Raw genomic sequence first — 21,912 nt, 5'->3', positions numbered from 1 at the left:
ATCTGCATTGAGAATTTCTACCCTCAACTGCACTACTGTGTGGATGTGTGTTTGTGTATTCAGGCATGCACAGGACTCCGTTTGCAATCCCCACAGCATCTACAGCTGCAATTTGCACTGGCCCATGGATACCCAGTTTGTATTGGGGCGAGGAGGTTTCAACAGGGATGGGCCGTACCTCAGTAGCAGAGCATCTGCTTGGCATGCGGAAGGTCCCAGGTTTGATCCCAGGCATCTCCAATGAAAAGGTCTAGGCAGTAGGTGATGTGAAAGACCTCTGCCTGAGTCCTTGGATGGCTGCTGCAAGTCTGAGTAGACAATATTGACCTTGATGGACCAAGGGTCTTATTCAGTGTAAGGCAGCTTCATGTGGTTATGTAGAGGCCGTGAAAAGAGGTAGCAGCTGTGGCTCACTTGTAGAACATCTGCTTGGCCTGCAGAAGGTCCCAGGTTCAGTCCCCGGCTTCTCCAGTTAAAAGGACCAGGCGGTAGGTGATATGAAAGACCTCTGCCCGAGTCCCTGGAGAGCTGCTGCCAGCCTGAGTAGACAATACTGGCCTTGAGAAGCTGATTGTAAAAGCTGATTGTCAAATTCAGCACAAAGTACCTTCATGTGTTTTCAACAGAGCAGCTGCTGCTTGGAAGCAGACATTTAACTTATGGCAGAAAATGTGCAAATACTCATGGCGATTTCTAATGGACTATTCTTTGTGGGCCCTGACCTAGATGGCCCAGGCTAGCCTGATCTCGTCAAATCTCTGAAGCTAAGCAGGGTCGGCCCTGGCTAGTACTTGGATGGGAGGCCATCAAGAAATACCAGGGTCGCTTTGCAGAGGAAGGCAATGGCAAACCACCTGTTTGTCTCTTGCCTTGAAAACCCTACTGGGTTGCCATAAGTCAGCTGAGACTTGACAGCACTTTACACATACATTCTTTGTGGGGTTAAACCCAGAATTGCAGCAGTGAGTAAATTTCATAGGACGGCCATATTGGTCTACAGTAGAACAACTAGATTTGCGTCCAGTCCATCTGAAAAAGGGAGCTTTGACTCTCGAAAGCTTATACCCCGAAAATCTTGTTGCTCTCTGAGGTGCTACTGGGCTTAAATCTAGTTGTAGCATTGAGTAAATTGTATGAAAGCTGTAACAGATATTGGGAGGGGGAGTGCGTGGGAAGAAAGGGGAAAGCCAGAAAAAGTAGCTTTCAAAAAACCCGAGACAGCAGCGCTCGATAAGGAAAGGACATGAGGGATGCTGATGATCGGGCAGCCCTTAATTTGCTTAGTCCAGGGCAACGTTGTCAGTCGAAAAGTGAAGCTGTCCAGAAGCAGCCTTTTTTTCTCTCTTGAGTGGCTTTATGGAGAGAGATCACCGTAAGGTCTCACTTAAAATGTCAGCATTACAGAGGGGGTCATATTTCTACACAAATGACCCAGATATGTGCTGCTTCTCAGCGCCAGGCTCAGGCTTCCTTCCCCAAACCAGGAATGTGTCAGTGTTTGTTGCTTTGGTAGGGCTGAGAACATTAGAACATAAGAAAAGCCCTGCTGGATCAGACTGAGGTCCATCAAGTCCAGCAGTCTGTTCACACAGTGGACAACCAGGGGCCTCTAGGAAACCTACAAACAAGACGACTGCAGCAGCACCGTGCTGCCTGAGTTCCACGGCTCCTAATATAATAGGCATGCCCCTCTGATCCTGGAGAGAATAGATATGCATCATGACTAGTAGCCATTTTTACTAGTAGCCATGAATACCCCTCTCCTCCTCCATGAACATGTCCACTTCCCTCTTAAAGCCTTCCAAGTTGGCAGTCATCACCACATCTTGGGGCAGGGAGTTCCACAATTTCACTATGCATTGCGTGAAGAAATAATATTTTGTGACAAACTCTGGATCTGATGCTCGGCACATCAACCAAATGAGAGGACACAAGAAGGAGGCAGAAGAGAGCTGTTTTATTTATTTATTTTTGTGATTTATAGCCTGCCCGCCCTGGCTGAAGCCAGGCTCAGAGCAGGTAACATCATATAAGATACATCAATATAATCAATACCATTTTCTACCCAGAAAATGCTGCCCCAACAGAGACTGTGAAACGGAACATGAACCAGGCATCAAACAGAGTACTGGACAGATCCTAGCTACTATTTAGGGAGCAGACCCAGACTCCAGATTTTCACTGTCCCTTTGCCTCCTGGGGGGATTTCTGTGTTTATACCCTGCTTTTCTTCTCAGTGGGGACCCCAAAGAGCCTGAGACAACACTTCCCCCGCCTACACTTTCTCAGAATACTGTAAGGTAGTCTAAGCTGAGGGAGCAAGTAACAGGCCAAAGGTCACCCAGCAAAATTTGAACCTGGGTCTCCCAGATCCTAGTCTGACGTTCTAACCACTACATTATAAATTTAATAATAAATAAATAAAATGTAATGCCCTAGACTCAGCTGCGACACAAGGGCGATATAATAACATTACTGCAGAAGAATGAAAATGCCCATTTTGTCCGGATCAAGTAGACTCCCTAGTCCACATTGTTTTAGCATGGCCACAAAATAATATTTCTCGAAATAAATCAATAAATCACTCCCTAGATAAAACAGCTAAAGATGCTTTCTGAGAAGCGGATATTTATTTATTTATTTATTTATTTATTTATTTATTGATGTATAGCCCGCCGTCCTCGGCCAACGCCGGCTCGGGGCGGGTAACATCATACAAAAACATTAATACATCAATAATAAAATTAACCACAAAAACTAAATTTAAACAATAAAATCCAAAAACAACAAAACTACCTATGGTGTCTAAACAGTACTCGGGTTGCCAGATATTTGCAGCAAATAGATCGGTCAATTGCGTGAGGGATGTGGCAACTTTTCTCTTTATAGTGTCAAGGAAAAATTAAATTTCACTTCCCCTTTTTTAAGTGTGAAGAGGTTGATAGATAGCCAGTGGCTGTTAAATCTAGGGAAAGGTAAAATTAAATTATTCTGGCTATCAAAACAGACGATAGGTCAGCATGGCTGCACGGCTCCCCCACCCCCAAGTTATAGGTGCTATCATAGAACTCTTGTTGCTCACAACCTTAGTTGTTTTGCCACTAGCCAAATAGGTTTTGCAGGTTTTCATCCTAATAGTGTCTCTAGTCCAGCAAGTGTTTCAGGTTTTCACAGAAACCTGCTAGACTAGAGACACTATTGGGATGAACTGGGCGGGTATACAAAGTGGACAACAACGTTTCCTCCTGACCATCTTCAGCTCCGTGAAAAGTGTGATTGTCTTTTCTCATCTCCTCCCACCATCATCCAGTTCAGCCTTCTGACTTTGATAGCAGGGCTCTTCAGATGGTTTTGAGGCCCCTGACATTAACAGAAACCTCTCAAGGCACCAGGTGAACCCTAGCTAAGCCCTGCAGCTTGTTTGCTTGGACGCGCTCTGTTCCTTTTATCCTAAGAGGAAAGAGTTAGGGAGCTACACAGAGCCCCCAAACCCTGCCCAGGCTTCCTTCTGGGCATGCAGAATTTCAGGAGACCTGTCCACAGCCTTCCAAACTTGCCTTCGCAGGCGTAAGCAAGGACCATTTTGCATTTCTTTTCTCTGCTGTGGGTACCACCAGGTACCCATTTTGAACTTGCTTCTCCCTAGTGCAAATTGAACCCATGATTCTTTATTATCATACCACTGTTTCCTCTCATCAGATTCCCCCCCCCGAAACATAAAAGGTATGCATTTCTCAGCATTATTCTGTGTATTAATGACACACCTTGAATACTTTTAGAACGTGTACACAAAATAAATAAATCTCTGGTTCTGAAATATAGTAAACCAAAACTCTTGCCAAATGTGTGTGTGTAAAGTTCTGTCAAGTAACAGCTGACCTATGCTCACCTCTTATGGAGTTTTCAAGGCAAGAGACTAACAGAGGTGGTTTGCCATTGCTTTCCCCTGCATAGGAACCCTGGTAATCCTTGGAGGTCTCCCATCCAAATAGTAAACAGGGCTGACCCTGCTTAGCTTCTGAGATCTGAGATCAAGCTGTACCATACGGCCGTCCCTCCCTGCCAAATAGGGTTGCCAGCCTCCAGGTAGTGGAATTCAAAGGTATGCACTAGTGCAAAGCTCAATAAAGCACAATTACAATAAATTGCATTCAATTGTATTCAGAGAAGGAGTTTCACATGAACATTATCCCAAGGATATAATGACAGAGCAAGAAAATTAGTACAAAGAGAATACAAGGTGAGTATATACAAGGATACTTCAGGTGCACAAAAATTAATAGTCCAGAAAGGTATGTCCAAGTCAAGCGCAGAACAATATACAGTCACAATAAAGCACGGAATAATATTCAATCGCAATGGGCTTCCGGTAAAATCCCCATTTCAGAGCTTTCTTCAAGCTTCAAAAGATTTCTACGTGCCAATAACACCACAATTGGGAAGAGACGTCTATTGTGCCATTCTGTCTGAGCAACTTAATTAGCTAATTCTGGACTATTAATTTTTGCGCACCTGAAGTATCCTTGTATATACTCACCTTGTATTCTCTTTGTACTAATTTTCTTGCTCTGTCATTATATCCTTGGGATAATGTTCATGTGAAACTCCTTCTCTGAATACAATTGAATGCAATTTATTGTAATTGTGCTTTATTGAGCTTTGCACTACTAGTGCATACCTTTGAATTCCACTCTCCTAATTTGTACTTGTAGCCTCATTTTGAATACTAGCCTCCAGGTAGTAGCTGGAGATCTCCTGCTATTACAACTGATCTCCAGCCTATAGAGATCAATTCACCTGGAGAAAATGGCTGCTTTGGCAATTGGACTCTGTGGCATTGAAGTCTCTCCCCTCCCCAAACCCCACCCTCCTCAGGCTCTGCCCCAAAAATCTCCAGGTATTTCCCAACCTGGAGCTGGCAACCCTACTGCCAAATATATAAAAACCAGTATAAAAGGGAAAGGAATATTGAAGCATGTGCACTCATCCTGACAGACTGGAAATGCTACTGGGCAGACGTCACCAAAGAATGCACCGGCTTAACTCCAGAAGCTGACCGCCTTTTTGCTGAATGCTAAAGTTTGCAGCATTTGCAGTGGCAGAGCGAAGCTGCCTGTGTCAGCCCTAGAAACCCACTGGAAGGGCTGCCTCTGTCTGGCCTGCCAGTTAAGAGAAGATCTTTCTCACAAGCCCTCTTGTTCTCTGTGCCTTCAGAGGTCAGGCAGGCAGGGACCAGAAACGGGGCTTTTTCAGTGGTGGTGCCTCACCTGTGGAATGCCTTTCCCAGGAGGCTCACCTGGCGCCTGAACGACTATCTTTCAAAGGTCGGGAGAAAACGTTCTGTGTTACCCAAACTTCCAAATCAAGGGCTTGATCTTTTTAACTTCTATTTACAATCTGCTTTTAGCCTGAAAAGTGTTTTATGAACCTCGTTTTAAAGTGTTGCGCGTCAAGCTGTTTTTATGCTAACGTTGGATGTCTGGTGCTGGGTTTTTAGTAGCTGAGTTATTGTTACAGTTTTCATGGTGTTTCTCCTCTTAGGCCGTATTTTATAAACTGCCTTGAGCCGGCCCTGTGGAGGGGCAGTGCAGAGATAATCTAAATAAATAAACCTAAACCTTACAAATAAGCTAAGGTAGAGTGGGATCATTATGCGTGCATGTTGGCTGGAGAGGAGAAAATGCCTCTGAACATGTGCTGAATGCCCTCACTTCACAGCAATCACCGAGGTGGCTCCCTCCCATGCATCTCAGACTGGAAGGCAGAATCTTGATGCACCTTCAGCACCAAAGGCCCAATCCCTTAATACTTGTAGTATTTAGACCAGTGGTTCCCAACCTTTTTTGACCAGGGACCACTAGGACTTTTTTATTCGGTGCAGGGACCCCAAGGTTCAAAATAAAAATTCCGAGAATTTGAAAATAAACTTTAATCATAACTGTTAGTTAAACATTAAACTTAGAATAATATTTGAATATATATATTTTATAATAGAGAACTTTTAATTGAAAATATTAATTTATTATGAGTTTATAACTTTGTTTCGCGGACCTTAATTTAGTTCACACGGACCCCTGGGGGTCCCCGGACCCCCGGTTGGGAACCAGTGATTTAGAAGAAGAGTTGGTTTTTATATCCCACTTTTCTCTACTGTTAAGGAGTCTCAAAGCAATTGCCTTCCCTTCCCCTCCCCACAACGGACACCTTGTAAGGTAGGTGGGGCTGAGAGAGTTCTGAGAGAGCTGTGACTAGCCCAAGCTCACCCAACAGGCTTCATGTGGAGGAGTGGGGAAACCAACCTGGTTCACCAGATTAGAGTCCGCTGCTCATGTGGAGGAGTGGGGAATCAACCCCGGTTCTCCAGATTAGAGTCCTCCGCTCTTAACCTCTACACCACGCTGGGTCTCCCCCCAAAATGAATACTTATACATCAGGCCGTTCTACTCCAAAGCAATCCATTGTCCCAAATGCTTTAAGATCGTCCCTCTTGAACTAACAAGCCCATTGTGGGTTTTAATTATTTCTGTGTCCTCTCAAGAAAAAGGAACATCCGACTAGGAGAACATACTATTTTAACATTTAAAAAAGCTGCCATTACTAAGCCACAAACAAGCGACTTCTTGCTAAGCCATGTGTTGAAATGAAAACAGGCTCTCCTGAGGCCTGGCCAGAGCCGTTCAGTGTGAATCTTGGTTGCAAAGTGATAGTTGTCAGTGTAACCTTAGAGCCCCACCATGGTTAAGCAAAGCATCTGTCAAGAGACTTCTTAACAGCTCCTTGTAACATTTGACCATGTCAATTAGATTTGTCTGCCCAAGGGGTGTGCAAACATTTTCTTCGTTGGGTTTTGGGGTGCAGGGTGGAACAGACCCCCCCCCCCCCCGCACACAATTTCATTCCAAACAGGATGGTGGGGCTGGGCGGGTATACATAATGCAACAGACCATATTTTACCACTATCAGTTAAAAAGGAGAAGATGTAACATGATAAAGGGGTAGCGAAGACAAGCGTAGCTCAGCTGGTAGCCGGAAGAGAAAAAGAGGAATGGCCATCGGGCAGATGTTTCTCGGTAGACCTGGCAGGAGAGAGTTGTATGGGGCGAAGCGTGAGCCTCTGCAGATGTTTTCTGTGCCAGGGCTCAGATCCAGACCATGTGTGAGATAATAATAAAATAATGAGATAGTAATAATACAGTAATAATATATAATAATTAAGCCTGCCAGAGAAGTGTAGTGGTTAGTGTCAGACTTGGATCTGGGAGACCCAGGTTCAAGTCCCCGCTCTGCCATGGAAACTTGCTGGGTGACCTTGGGCCATTCACACACTCTCAACCTACCTACCTCACAGGGTTGCTATGAGGATAAAATGAAAGAGAGGAGAACCATGTAAACCACTTTGGGTGGGGCGAAAGTCCCACCAAACAAAGCCAATAAATAAGCAAAACCAGGCAATGCCTCTGAACATGTGCAGAGCTCTGCCACTGAAACTAGAGAGCAGTGTTTTTCACTTGGCACATCTCTCTCATCAAGGACAAGAACAAGAAGCCAGAGTTCCCCTTCACTTTGCTTCGGGATGGGCTTGTGGGTGGGCAGCTCTGCCGAGCGCCAGAGATAGCGACACAGCTGCGGCCAAAGATTTTGGAATTTGGAGGCTGTTGGGATTTTTTTAAAAAATTAGCAAAAGGGGAGGGGGAAGAAGAACAGAACCCTCTCGACAGAAAATTCGGTATCCTGCCAGCAATAAATGTGATTCCAGAGACGCCCTCTTCCCCGAGCCACTAAATAAAGAAGATGAATTGAGAAGTGCTCGGTTTGCATGCCATTCTGTGGGTGGCGTCCAGAGAGGCTCCAAGCATTCTGCGGGTTTGGGGGAGATTATGATGCTGCCACAATGGCTTAAGAAACCCACTGGGAAAAGCCAGCCAGAGGTGGTGGGCAGGGGGAAAGAGACACACTCCCTCCACGACTGAGCCAGTGAGGTGGCTTCCCGGCTTTTTTTACAGCACTGGTTCCCAACCGGGGGTCCGTGGACCCCCAGGGGTCCGCAAGAACTAAATTAAGGTCCGCAAAACAAAGTTATAAACCCATAATAAATTAATATTTTCAATTAAAAGTTCTCTGTTATAAAAATATATATTCAAATATTATTCTAAGTTTAATGTATAACTAACAGTTATGATTAAAGTTTATTTTCAAATTCTCTGAATTTTTATTTTGAACCTTGGGGTCTCTGCACCGAACAAAAAAGTCCTAGTGGTCCCTGGTCAAAAAAAGGTCGGGAACCACTGGTTTACAGTCTGCCCGGAGCAGATCCTGGCATCCCTCTCCCACATGGGGTACAATGCACAGATCAGTCAGATGCCCACACCTCCTCTTTGGGATGAGAACCAGCAAGGAGGGCAGGGAGGGACAGAGACAGGTGGCTATTTTTTCCTTTAAAAGGCTAAAAATATAAAAGCCGACTTAAAGCCGCATTCCTGGAAATCCTTTTTTTTTTAAAGGAGTTTGACAGAATTGGCCAATGTGAGCAGGCCAAGGAAACCACGGCTAGCCTGCCAGATGTAGAAACTGGCCTTCTTTTGAAATGTCACCACTTAACAGGGTGTGGCTTGAGGGGGGGTGCATACCGCTTCCCCACTGCCTTTCGTGCCTTATTTTTCCCCACAGTTGCAAGGGGAACACTGAATCTGTGGCTCATGCCAACTGGCTGCAAACTACCCTCGTAGTGTCGCCTTTCTTCCCCTGACAAAAAGAACTTCCAGCTGCGGGCTTATCTGAACCGAAGTATGGCGAGAGAGTTACAAGCCCAAGCATCTATCCGTTTGGCACCAAGTTCAGCTGTTATGATTTCTCCACTACACACATGGGAATTGTACTTTGGGAAGAGGTATGAAGAAATATGGCCTTGCTGGCCATAATTAGACAAAGAATAGAGAATAAAACTGCTGCATTCATACTACCCTTGTACAAATCTATGGTGAGCCCACTCTTGGAATACTGTGTACAGTTCTGGTCACCACACCTAAAAAAGGATATTGCAGAGCTTGAGAAGGTGCAGAAAAGAGCAACCAAAATGATCAGGGGACTAGAGCAACGGCCCTATGAGGAGCGGTTAAAATGCTTAGGGCTGTTTAGCTTGGAAAGAAAGCAGCTAAGGGGAGACATGATAGAGGTCAATAAAATTATGCATGGTATGGAGAGAGTGGACAGGGAGAAGCTTTTCTCCCTCTCATAATACCAGAACATGGCGTCATCTGCTGAAGCTGGAGGGTGAGAGATTCAAAACAGATAAAAGGAAGTATTTCTTCTCACACTACATAGTGAAACTCCCTGCCCCAGGATGTGGTAATGGCTGCCAATTTGGAAGGCTTTAATAGGGGAGTGGACATGTTCATGGAGGGGAGGGGTATTCATGGCTACTAGTAAAAATGGCTACTAGTCATGATGCATGCCTATTCTCTGCAGGATCAGAGGAGCATGCCTATTATATTAGGTGCTTTGGAACATAGGCAGGATAATGCTTCTGCCATTGTCTTGTTTGTGGACTTCCTAGAGGCCCCTGGTTGGCCACTGTGTGAACAGACTGCTGGACTTGATGGGCCTTGGTCTGATCCAGCATGGCTTTTTCTTATGTTCTTATGTTCTAAGAAAAAAAAAACACCCTACTGACCATGAATTTGTGTGCCTGGCTGGGATAGCGCATCAATTGCAAGCGTTCAGAGTCCATCGGAAGGAGAATCCTGGCTCAGAGGGGTTCAGAGATGGATACAACAAAAAATCTTCAATGAACCCAGGCTGCTTCCACATCGGGACAATTCTCCATTCAGTACTCATTAGAAACATAGAGTTGGAAGGAACCTCCAAGGTCATCTAGTCCAACCCCCTGTACAATGCAGGAAATTCACAAGTACCTCCCCTTCACACACCCACTGACTTCTGTTCTATGCCCAGAGGTAGGCAAAAAACCTCCAGGATCCCTGGCCAATCTGCAGTAGCATTTGTGGTGCCAAATGGAGCATCCATGGGTTTCCCATGGTACCCCCTCATGCCCACTAGCCCCCCCTCCCCAATGCTACTGGAGGGATTTTTGCTTTTTTTTAAAAAAAACAGTAGTAGGGCCAGCATAGTATAATTGTTAGAGTGTCAGACTAGGATTGGGGAGACCCAGGTTTGAATTCCCACTCTGCCATGGAAACTCGCTGCGTCAGTCACATACTCTTAGCCTGACCTACCCCACAGGGCTGTTGTTGTGAGGCTAAAATGAAGGAAAAGAGGACGAGGTAAACTGCTTTGGGTCCCCACTGGTGAGAAAGGTGGGCTTTGCGATCAAGCACCGTTTAACTACCGAACTATCACACAGTTTACAACACAGTTCAATTAATTCATTTTCTGTTTCACTTGGAGGGTTTTACCAAGCAACTTTCTGAACTTCCCAGATTTAAGACATACTCTGGTTTTCCCAACATGTATCGAGAAGCTCAGGGTAACAGAATTGTAGCCTAAGGAACTGCAGGAATGGGGAGGGTTATTCTAGAGTGCGTGCGTCCATTCGATCCAGCGTCCATTCGATCCTTGTCGTCAAAAAAAATTAGGTGGGGAAACGGGTGGAGGGAGGAGAAGATAGGGGAGACGAGCAAAACATTGGGCATGAACAAGGGAAGGGTGTTCGGTGGGGTGGAGAATAAAGTCCGTTTCAAGAAGTTTGCATGCTCAAGGGAACCTGGTTCAGAAACGGATTTAAAAAACATCACAGTAAAAGTGCTCGGGACAACAACGAAGGAAAAATGATGGAATGTAAGCTCTAGCCCTGCGGCAAAACCATAAAACAGATTCCAGCAGACGGCAAGTCCACGAAAGCAGTTTTATTTGGTTAGAATCGACAGGTTTCAGAAGCCATATTCAAAAGGACACTAGTAAGGGGCAAAGGCAAGGTGCAGAGCATATATGGAAAAGCAACAGGAGATAACTGGTAACCTAGACAACCCCCCTCCCAGCAGGAAGGAGCACTTGGCGATTCCCACAGTATGGGAATTTATGAAGACTAAACACGGGGCACAGATTGGCCTTGAACAGAACAGCACAACAGCACCTGGGAGCAGCCCAATCGCACTACCGCATACCATCTCCCTGGCTTGCTCCTGACACGGGGAAATGTTTCCAAAACCAAACAGAGGAAAAAACGTGCGGAAATGGGAAAAAAACAAAACAGAGCTTTTGATGGCATGTAACGTTGTAAACCATTCGTGCAGGAAAGGTCTCTGTGGCTGACGGCTTTCTCAAAATCCAGCACTTTAAGAGAGTATCCTGCGGTGGCCTGGCCTCAGTGCATTAGAGTGACCTCTAGTTAAGGCCAGTGTACACCCACTGTAGAGGTCTGGCTGGGGAAGAGCATTGCATCAAATTAGTCACCGTTGTAGGAAAATCTCACGAGTTGCCGTGCTGAAGTGAATTTCTACCATCCAATTCTGGCCACAATTGTGTACAACTTGGTTTCCATGCAGAACTTCTGGTTTTCTGAGGAAATGGTTTAGTTGTTTCAAGCCCAGAATAGTTATAATAGTGCTATTTATTTACGGTCGTACACCATCAAATAAGACAGGATTACAGAATTGCTTCCTGAATAGTAGAGCACGTAGACAAAATATGGCTAAAATTGCAATACTTAAAATGACACGAACATTACCAAAATAATCCAGTCATGTATATTCGTAAGATTAATATAAAACTAGTCTGAAACATTCCGGGCAGTCCCATGCTTCCTTGGCTATTGCATAGATTGCATCCCGCTCTGCCTTATTTTAATTGCTAGCCAGGCAAATCTGACAACTCCATTGGTTAAATTATCTGTTGTATCTGATAATAAAGCTCTAGGACAATCGACAAGTAATGGGATCAATGATCTCATGCATTTATGATCATACAGTTCTGAGGTTTCAAGTGCATCTTGTTGACAAATGCATTTGCATGCTTCCAGTGGGAGTGTGTTATATTTGTTATATTTCCCATCTAAGAATGTAGAAACCCAGAATAGTACAGATCTCTTCATTATTCTTTGGAATGGTGAAGGAAATGGAAAACATTTTAGATGGCTGGTTGGATAGCCAATATGTCCAGTAGGTGGGGAATGGCTGTGAAGAATATTTGAGCTGCTGAGTTGTTTTATACTGTTTTTATGGCTTGTTTCCATGCTGTTAGTTTTATGATTGCATTGATTCGTTTTTACCTAGGGTGCGGTTTTGAGCAGGTCTCTGGGGAAGCAGCATTTACATTTCCAAACAAACAAACACAGGGGGATTGAAGTCTTGTTTTTATGTGGATATTATTTTATGTAATTGTTTTACAAATGTTTTTAATGTCTCAAATGTCTTAACGTTTGCTGCCTTGTAGACCCTGAATTGGGTTGGAAAGGTGGCATAGAAACAAATAAAAAATAAATAAGGCTGCCCCTGCCTCCGGTGTGGTGAGGAGGTATACCCTCTCCCCCTTCCCACTTCTGCAGCTTCTCACTTGGCTCAGCAGGAGGAGATGTTTTGGTCACTTGAATGCTTGTGGGCCACTCCCAGAGTTGTGGTGCAAGTTCCTTTGGAGCCCACAGGAAGAAGAAGAGCTAGATTTGAAACCAGTAGCACATTAGAGAGCAATGAGATTTTTGGAGTGTAATCTACTTGTATCTGATGAAGGGAGCTTTGTCTCTTGAAATCTCATACCCTGGAAATCTTGTTAGTCTCTAAGGGGCTATTAGACTCCAATCTATATCCAATGCACATTTCTAAAACAAGGCTACACTTAGACTACATCATGAACTGGTTTAATAGGTAGATTTGAGTCCAGTCGCATCTTAGAGACTAACAAGATTTATGTGGTGTAAACCCCTTGTATCTGATGAAGGGAGCTTTGAGTCTCCAAAGCTCATGCCCTAAAAATCTTGATGGGTAGCGTAGCCATGTTCGTCTGTCTGTAGCAGTAGAAAAGACCAAGAGTCCAGTAGCACATGAACACATGAAGCTGCCTTCTACTAAATCAGACCCTTGGTCCATCAAAGTCAGTATTGTCTACTCAGACTGGCAGTGGCTCTCCAGGGTCTCAGGTAGAGGTCTTTCACATCATCTACTTGCCTAGTCCCTTTAACTGGAGATGCCGGGGATTGAACCAGGGACCTTCTGCATGCCAAGCAGATGCTCTGCCACTGAGCCACGGTCCCTCCCTGTAGTATCTGAAGAAGTGAGCTGTGACTCACAAAAGCTCTTACCCTGAGAGAAATTTTGTTAGTCTTTAAGGTGCTACTGGACTCTTGCTCTTTTCTTCTCCTGAAAATCTTGTTGGTTTCTAAGGTGCTGCTGGGCTTGAATCTAGTTCTTCTACTGCAGACCAGCATAGTTACCCTCTGAAACTATCTTCACAGGAAGGAAGAATCTGACAAATTGTAGAGATGGAGATTACCATTAGAATCATAGAATCATAGAGTTGGAAGGGGCCATACAGGCCATCTAGTCCAACCCCCTGCTTAATGCTGGATCAGAGCATCCCTGACAAGTGCTTGGCCAGCCTCTGCTTAAAGACTGCCAATGAGGGGGAGCTCACCACCTCCCTAGGTAGCTGATTCCACTGTCGAACAACTGTTACTGTAAAAAACATTTTTCCTAATATCCAGCTGGTACCTTTCCTTCCACAATTTAAACCCCTTATTGTGAGTCCTATCCTCTGCTGCCAACAGGAACAGCTCCCTGCCCTCCTCTAAGTGACAGCCCTTCGAATACTTAAAAGAGAGCAACCATGTCCCCCCTCAACCCCCTCTTCTGCAGACTGAACATTCCCAACTCCCTCAGCCTTTCCTCATAGGGCTTGGTCTCCAGGCCCCTGACCATCCTCATTGCTCTCCTCCGCACCTGCTCCATTCTGTCCACATCCTTTTTGAAGTGGGGCCTCCAGAACTGCACACAATACTCCGGGTGTGGCCTGACCAATGCAGTGTACAGCGGAACTATGACATCTTATTGTCTTTCTTTGAAGAAGGGGTTGCAGGTTGTTTGACAATTCAAAGGGAATTCCCCTGGAGGAAGGATGCCTACAGGGCCTGCACCCAAGAGAGGGTGGAAACTGCCCTCATTACTCATGATTGTTAGTTGGGAGAAGGGTTCTTGCCCTGCCCCATAGGATGGTGAGGCTACTGCAAGCCAGCCCAACAGAGCATTCAATGGGGGGGGGGAGCGTGGTGCCAGAGGGCACGTAATCCCTTGGAATACTCCACTTGTTCCTCTTTACCTGGATGCCTTCAGGCATCTTGTGATTTTCATGCAAGTCCCCCGCCCCCAAGTCTGGGAGACCCAGGTTCAAATCCCCACTCAGCCATGGAAGCTCGCTGGGTGACCTTGGGCCAGTCGCACTCTTTCAGCCTAGCCTACCTCACAGGGTTGTGTGAGGATAAAATGAAGAAGAGAATGGTGAAGGCCACTTTGGTTGAAAGGAGGGGTACAAATGAATGAAATAAAAATGAATAATAAAGTCTAAATATGACCTCCTGGGAATTTCCTGTTGGACATCCTTCACGGAACTGCTGAACAATTTTAAGTCTGCTGTGTAGTCAAGCTTGTACGTTCAAATGCAAGGCTGACCTGGCTTCTGTCCTTCTCTCCAAAGATAACCCAGCTGAAGATAGAGAACAACCCATTTGCCAAGGGCTTTCGGGGAAGCGACGACAGCGACCTGCGGGTGGCCAGGTTACAAAGGTGGGGAGAATAAACAAGCCAATTAGCAGGTGGCTGGAATAAGGAAACCTTCCAAGCATCTTTTCATGGATGCCATTTTCACATTGCCGAGTTGTTTGTTTTGTTTTTCTAAAGAGCATGTGCTGTCACGTCTGCAGTGCAGTATGAGCAGTATGTCCTCTTTTCCAGAGTGGGAAGTCACTGCCTGCTGAGGGCACGATCCAGCAAAATGTAGCGGAACTACAATCCCACAGGCAGAAGAGAATAAGCTGAAACAAAGAGGTAGATGCCCCCAGTGATAGATCTGTCTGTAGGCCACACCATTTCAGACTGCAGATACGGCATCAAATATCTGAACGTTCCCCCATATAAAGTCCTCTTTAACGCACAAAATTAGCATGCCAGAGAAAACGCTAGACTGGAGTCTTCTCTGGGACATGCTAGTAATTAAAACAAATAAAAATAATGATTTCAACATGTTTGGTCATCAAAATTCCTTCACCTTCCAGGATCTAGTCTCAATGGCTATATTAAAAGAACTCACTGCTCTTTTGTTAATGTATACATTTTCCCCAGCAAGAAAAAAGGTACTTGGACCTCCTGGGTGCTGAACAACCTGGTACACAGCCCATAGTGGGGCAGTTATTACTTTTCGTATTCCTTTATAGTATTTACAAAACAACTACACAGTTCTACCACCACACTGACAAGGATGACCGTTTAAAGAAATGTGGGTGTAATTGCTGATGGCAAATCGTTGGTGATGGAAAATGCCGTCAAGTCAAAGCTGACTTGTGGCGAAAACCCTGTAGGGTTTTCAAGGCAACAGATGAAAAGAGGTGGTTGGCCATGGCCTTCCTCTGCATACCCACCCTGGACTTCCTCTGGGGCCTCCCCTCCAAGTACTAACCAGGGCTGACCCTGCTTAGCTTCTGAGATCTGATGAGATCGAGCTAGCCTGGCTGGAGAGCCAGCATGGTATAGTGGTTAAGAGCAATGGACTCTAATCTGGTGAACCGGCTTTGATTCCCCACTCCTCCACATGAGTCGCAGTCTTAGGGTGTCCTTAGGGTGACTTGGTGGATAGGTCTCCAGGAAGCTGAAAGTAATAGTACACTAAGAGTGGCCAGCATGGTGTAGTGGTTAAGAGCTACGGACTCTAATCTGGTGAACCAGGTTTGTTTCCCCACTCCTCCACAAGAAACCTGTGGGGTGACCTTAGGCCAATCACAGCTCTCTCAGAACTCTCTCAGCCCCACCTAGCTCACAAGGTGTCTGTTGTGAGGAGGAGAAGGGAAGGGGGTTGTAAGATGCTTTGAGAGGCCTTAAAGGTAGAGAAAAGTGGGGTATAAAAAACCAACTCTTCATCATCTAGGTCAGGGGCAAAATATTACAGTGTACTAATGTAAAAGGTTTCTTATATTATGGCATGGTTAAGATTTTTAAATAGTTTACACACTTCTTGAGCAATAGTTAGCAGGACACTTTTGGTCTCCCTTCTTTACAGATTGGGATAATTATTGCTTTTCTTCTTATCCCGCTCTCCCACCAATAGAACAAAAGGGCCATAATAGAGAAACAATCCAGAACGCTAAGCTCCTGGCAGTGGGAGTGAACAAGATCAGTCCAATCTCTGCTGTGAACAACCATCTCAATGCACAGTCTTGTCAAGTAGCTCAATGAAGGACAAAGTCAACTGAATCAAAGCAGTTGGTTGACTTGATATCTAAAGATATCAAACATAGGTCTTTTATGCATGGGAGTTTTACCTGAGGTTCGTTGCTGGCTGGACCCACACTTTCCTGTTGGGAATCTATGCACCAGCAGTCTCCAAGTTCAAATCAAGTCCCCACCTCTTGAAATGCTGCTTTGTAATTGGCTTACTTGTAGTGCTTGCTGTGAGAGAAAATTTCCCCCCAAACCCAACCGCCACATAAAAAAGCATTTTAAGAACAACAAACAGAGCAATATGAAAAGAGGGGGGGGGGAGAAATCCAAACCTTGGTTTTAAAAAGATTTTCTTCTGCTCAAAAAGAGCTCCCAGGAAGCAAGAAGTATTTCAATCCCCGCCTCTGGACATGCTGCTTTGTAATTGGCTGTGAGCGAAACCAAGCTTGCGTGTCCCGCACTTTGCCTTATGCATAGGGATTTCACCCAGGCTTTGCTCAGGGAAGATGGAAAAGTCGGGTTAACAGAGGAATAGGGAGACTCGGGCATTGCGAGGGCTGGCAGCGAGGTCATCTCTAATGGACGGAAAACTCATGCATAACTCTAAGGAATAACCAAGACAGACCAGGAATGAACATGAGTGAAAGTACCCATTCATAAACAACCATAGAGAGCCAACTCAGAAACCATTAACAGCAGAGGACTGGGCAGCTTTTCAAATACTTAGCTCCCCGTGAAATGGGTTCTCCTACTGCAAAATTAGTGGAACTCAAGGTCAGATGTGTGTGTGGACCAAGAACTGTAAATGGAAGTGCCCATGATGGGATAGAAGTGTATTTAACTGAAAGAATGGAATCTGATTGACTTACCCAACAGCCATCTGATCCATCAAGGAAATCGGTGTTTTGTTTTACCAGAGAGTTCCCATAGAGTTCTGGGCCAGCAATAGCTGCCCTTGATCTTCACTAATGGAAAATGCTTTTGCCATACACATCGCTGCTTGGACAAATGTCCAACTGCTATTGGTCAACATGATCTATCAATACATGGGGAAACAGGTAGCCAGAGAGATTCAGGTTGCTGAAGGGGACCTCATTTTGAACCCACCCTGGAAGAACCAGATCTTCCAGCTCAAGATTTTCGTGTGGTGGCTTTCAAATTTTCTACCATTGCGAGAATCCTTCCCACATCACTTTCTCTGCAGAGGATTCTGGGGCATGTTCTAGACCTCCCATCACTACCCTCTGTGAATGGTGAGCATATCTTCCTAGAATATGCCTAGCACACATTTTGCATGTAGCTTCAGGTTGCAGAAGATAGGCAATGGCGGACAATAGTCAGATTGCCTTTTAAAGGAGCGTGTCTGCCATGATCTGTTCATGGGTTCCGTGGAACACAGTTTGAAAGCCACTGCTCTAGCAGAACCACACAATAACAGCAGTGACATTTACAGTCGTTTAAAGGTTACATAATAGGTTCTCTGCTCCTCTTATTCCTGCAGCAAAGAGTATCCGGTGATCTCCAAAAGCATTATGAGGCAGAGACTGGTGTCCACTCACGGTCAGCTTTCGGCTAAATCAGATGTCGGTTCGCTCCACGGGAGCCACCAGGGTCTCCAGCACTACCAATACGAGAACGGCGCTCACATGCAGTTTGCAGCTTCGGATGCACAAGACTTGCCCCTCAACTCCTTCACGGCGCAAAGAGAGTCGGGGCTCTTCTATCACTGCCTGAAGCGACGAGGTAACTGAGCTTTGTGGGCAAGAAAAGATTCGGCCAGGGGGTGGGGTGGGGCTTGCTTAACAGAGAAACTGGGGGATTTCCTGGTAGCTCTCCAAGGGAGAACTGGTCTTAAACAAAGCAATTTTGAAATTCTCAATGCTTCGTGATTTCAAAAGTGAATTGACCTAAGCATCTCCTTCAAGTGATGCCGACAGTTCTCCTGATTTCAACTTAACTCCCTTCCCTTTGTAGTTCCCTATTTCTGATCATCTTCCTGATTCTGCCATAGTTGTGCATAACTTGCTTGGGGTGTGTGATTAGTATTCAGAGAGCATGCGCTTTCACACATGCTGAATAATGCACTTTCAATGCACTTTTACAGCTGGATTTTACTGTGTGAAACAGCAAAGTCCACTTGCAAATGATTGTTAAAGTGCATTGAAAATGGATCGAAAGTGCATTATTCAGTATGTGTGAAAGTGCCCCATGGCTGGGGGACAAATGTTCTTATCTGCATTGTTGTGGGGATCTCTTGCAACATTTTTGCATAGACTTGCAACCATTTTATCTAAAATGTGAACAAAACAGTTAAAAGTTGGGCTGGACCAAATTTTCCAGGGTGAACATTTGGTGTGAAGAAAGCTTTTCGGGATGGAGAAATGTGCCCTAAACACCCTCCCACTGCCTCTCTCTTTCATGCTGTGTTGCCCATGCTCACAGCTTCTATTGGCATCACTGTTTTTCTTGAATCTGCATCTTCTTTTTGGATGTTATGGACCAATCACGACACCAACGAGATTTAGCTGCATGGTTGATGTCGCTGTGGGCCAACCAATCTAGTGCAAAGAGGAGGGTGTTCCTGACCTTGCCATAGTTGCCAGGGAGAGGACAAAGATTTTAAAAATCGATGCACTGTTAAGGAAGCAGCTATTCAGGGCTTCAAGAAGGCTCCTCCATGGGAAGGGTTGTCAGCTCTGGGTTGGGAAATACCTGGAGATTTTGTGGGGTGGAGCCTGAGGAGGGCGGGGTCTGGAGAGGGGAGGGACTTTGATGCCATAGAGTCCAATTGCCTAAGCAGCAAATTTCTCCAGGTGAACTGATCGCTATTGGCTGGAGATCAGTTGTAATAGCAGATCTCCAGCCACCACCTGGAGGTTGGCAACCCTATCCATGGGAGGGGAACTGCACAGTTGCAGCTGTGCAAGTAGGACTGTCTGAGGAGGGGGGACCCATTGAAGGGGGCAGCGTAGCTTCAACAAAGCTGACGAATGCAGGCTTCTGCAAAGTGTGTCTCCCCCCCACCTTCCGCTCAGCCCTAGTTAATGGTGCAACTAACAGGCAGAACGCATGAACACATGAAGCTGCCTTATACTGAATCAGACCCTTGGTCCATTGAAGTCAGTATTGTCTACTCAGACAGGCAGCGGTTCTCCAGGGTCTCTGGCAGGAGTCTTTCACATCACCTACTTGCCTAGTCCCTTTAACTGGAGATGCCGGGGATTCAACCTGGGACCTTTTGTATGCCAAGCAGATGCTCTAACACTGAGCCACAGTCCCTCCCCAGTAAAGCAAGCTGTTAATAAAACCATGCTGCAAGCTGACTCGCGACAGGAAGTAGCGTCACTGCAAAATGTACGAGACACCACGGAGCATGTCCCAAAAAAACATTTACCAGTTGTCAGACCAAGTCCCTATGCTTTATCTCAAACAATTTCTGCAGCCCTGACACAAATCCCTGTCAAATGTAGAGAGATGTTTTTTGAGAGCGAGAAAGCGAGCGAGTGCTCCCGATAAGACATTTTGAGACTCCTTGAACTTGTCAAGAGCAACACCCCAAAAGCGGTGAGGCCTGCCTGTTGTGGAGATGAATGAAAAACAGTTGCTGGATGTGAGAAAGTTAAGTAGCCCAGACCATTTAACTTTCAACTGATAAACAAAGCTCCAGAATTAAGATGGATTGGATTAGCCAGACATTGGCAATAGTACTGCCTTTTGCGAAAAAGAATGCCCCTTTAAAATATATATATATATATATATATATATATATATATATATATATATATATATATATATATATATGTGTGTGTGTGTGTGTGTGTGTGTGTGTGTGTGTGTGTGTGTGTATAAAAAAGTGGTGTGATAGGATTAGTGGAGAGCAATGCTGCAGATTCTCAAAGCCTTTGCCACAGGCCAGAACAACAAGCAGCCAGATGCTGTGCAGTGTTAGGCGTACACAAACCTATTGAAATCAATAGGATTATACGTGTTTAGCTCTGCCTGGGATTGGGCTGCAAGATGCATGGCAGGAGGAGTCTGGAAGGCAAAGTGTAGGAAGGAAGGCTGAAGCGAAGCAGGAGGGAATAAGTAAAATAGCTCAGCAAAGCTGGCTGGCCCCACACTGCAGGAGCGGAAAGGGGGGAGTTGGAAGTCCCTTCCCTCCCACCCCTACATTCTCCCAATCCAAGTTTCTCTAAACTCTCAAGGGCTAAGCAGGGTAATCCTGTTCCTTTTAACTGACTCTCAACTGCTCTTGACTTTCTGTGCCTCCCTCCCCTTCGTTTTCCCCGCATACCTGGAGTAGGATTGCCAGGTCCCTCTTTGCCACCGGCGGGAGGTTTTAGGGGTGGAGCCTAAGGAAGGTGGGGTTTGCGGAGGGGAGGGACTTCAATGCCATAGAGTCCAGTTGCCAAAGCGGCCATTTTTTGCAGGTGAAATGATCTCTGTCGGCTGGAGATCAGTTGTAACAGAAGGAGATCTCCAGCTAGGAGATCTCCACTAGGTTACCAACCCTAGTGCTACAGTAGACTAACATGGCTACCGCTTTGCAGTCATGAGAGGGGCTAGCCACTTGAATATGAGATACAGGGATGATTTCAGAAATGAACAGGGACAACTGTTCAGGCCATCAGAGGGAACAGAGCAAGGAGCCCCCTGCCCACTCCCTAAACGCTTCTTGGTTTATTTGTTTCACAGAGGGTGCCCGGCATTTGGATCTGCCCTGCAAGCGCTCTTACCTGGAAGCGTCTTCTTCCGTTGGGGAAGATCACTACTTCCGGTCGCCCCCTCCTTATGACCAGCAAATGTTGAGCCCTTCCTATTGCAGCGAAGTGGCGCCGCGGGAGGCATGCATGTACTCTGGTTCCGGGACCGAAATCGCAGGTGTCTCCTCGGTAGAAGATCTGCCTCCGCCACCTCCCCCTTTGAGTTGCAATATGTGGACTTCGGTTGCACCTTACACCAGCTACAGCGTTCAGACCATGGAAACTGTGCCCTACCAGCCATTCCCGGCTCACTTCACCGCCACCACAATGATGCCGCGCCTCCCCACCATCACGAATCAGAGCTCCCAGCCGCCCAGCAACAGCCCCTTTGCCGTCTACAACCAGCTCTCACAGTCTCAAGGACGGGAGAGAGTTCCTGCCACGTCCTTCCCGAGGGAAAGGGTGCACCCCTCAGTGTGCGAGAGGAAACCCCCCTCGCCCCACTTAAGCACAGCGAACGAATTTCTGTACTCACAGACCTTCTCGCTGTCCAGGGAGTCTTCTTTACAGTATCATTCCGGCATGGGGACTGTGGAGAACTGGACGGATGGATGACTCCGCCACCTGAGCAATAGACATGGTTGTGGCCAGGCCCACCGTTCCTGGACAACGTTCGTTCAGTGTTAATACCTGTGGGGTAACTTGCACTTCCGTGACACCTACAGGAACCTGCATTTCCATTGGTGTTTGTGTATCGAAAGAACTGGGTTTTTTAGCCCCCTCCCCTCCAAAAAAGCAACTCTGTGGGGAAAGAGAACCTCAGATTAGTGGCTCGG

General features: G+C 45.8%; 1 protein-coding gene across 1 annotated transcript in view; it reads left to right on the top strand.

Moving 5' to 3' along the window:
• Positions 1 to 21,697, top strand: part of TBX4 (T-box transcription factor 4) — a 99,482-nt gene extending 77,785 nt beyond the window's left edge. Inside the window, exons 7-9 of the mRNA XM_056865248.1 lie at positions 14,638 to 14,726; positions 17,875 to 18,116; positions 21,069 to 21,697. Of these exons, the coding sequence (XP_056721226.1) occupies positions 14,638 to 14,726; positions 17,875 to 18,116; positions 21,069 to 21,691 (954 nt within the window). The 3' untranslated portion in view covers positions 21,692 to 21,697. The remainder of the gene's footprint in view (positions 1 to 14,637; positions 14,727 to 17,874; positions 18,117 to 21,068) is intronic.
• The last annotated feature ends 215 nt before the right edge of the window (positions 21,698 to 21,912 follow it).

The sequence above is a fragment of the Euleptes europaea genome, chromosome 19 (assembly GCF_029931775.1).
Source record: "Euleptes europaea isolate rEulEur1 chromosome 19, rEulEur1.hap1, whole genome shotgun sequence".
Classification (NCBI taxonomy): Eukaryota; Metazoa; Chordata; class Lepidosauria; order Squamata; family Sphaerodactylidae; genus Euleptes; species Euleptes europaea.
Note: the sequence above shows the minus strand (reverse complement) of the source record. Positions and strands in the feature narration are given on the sequence as shown.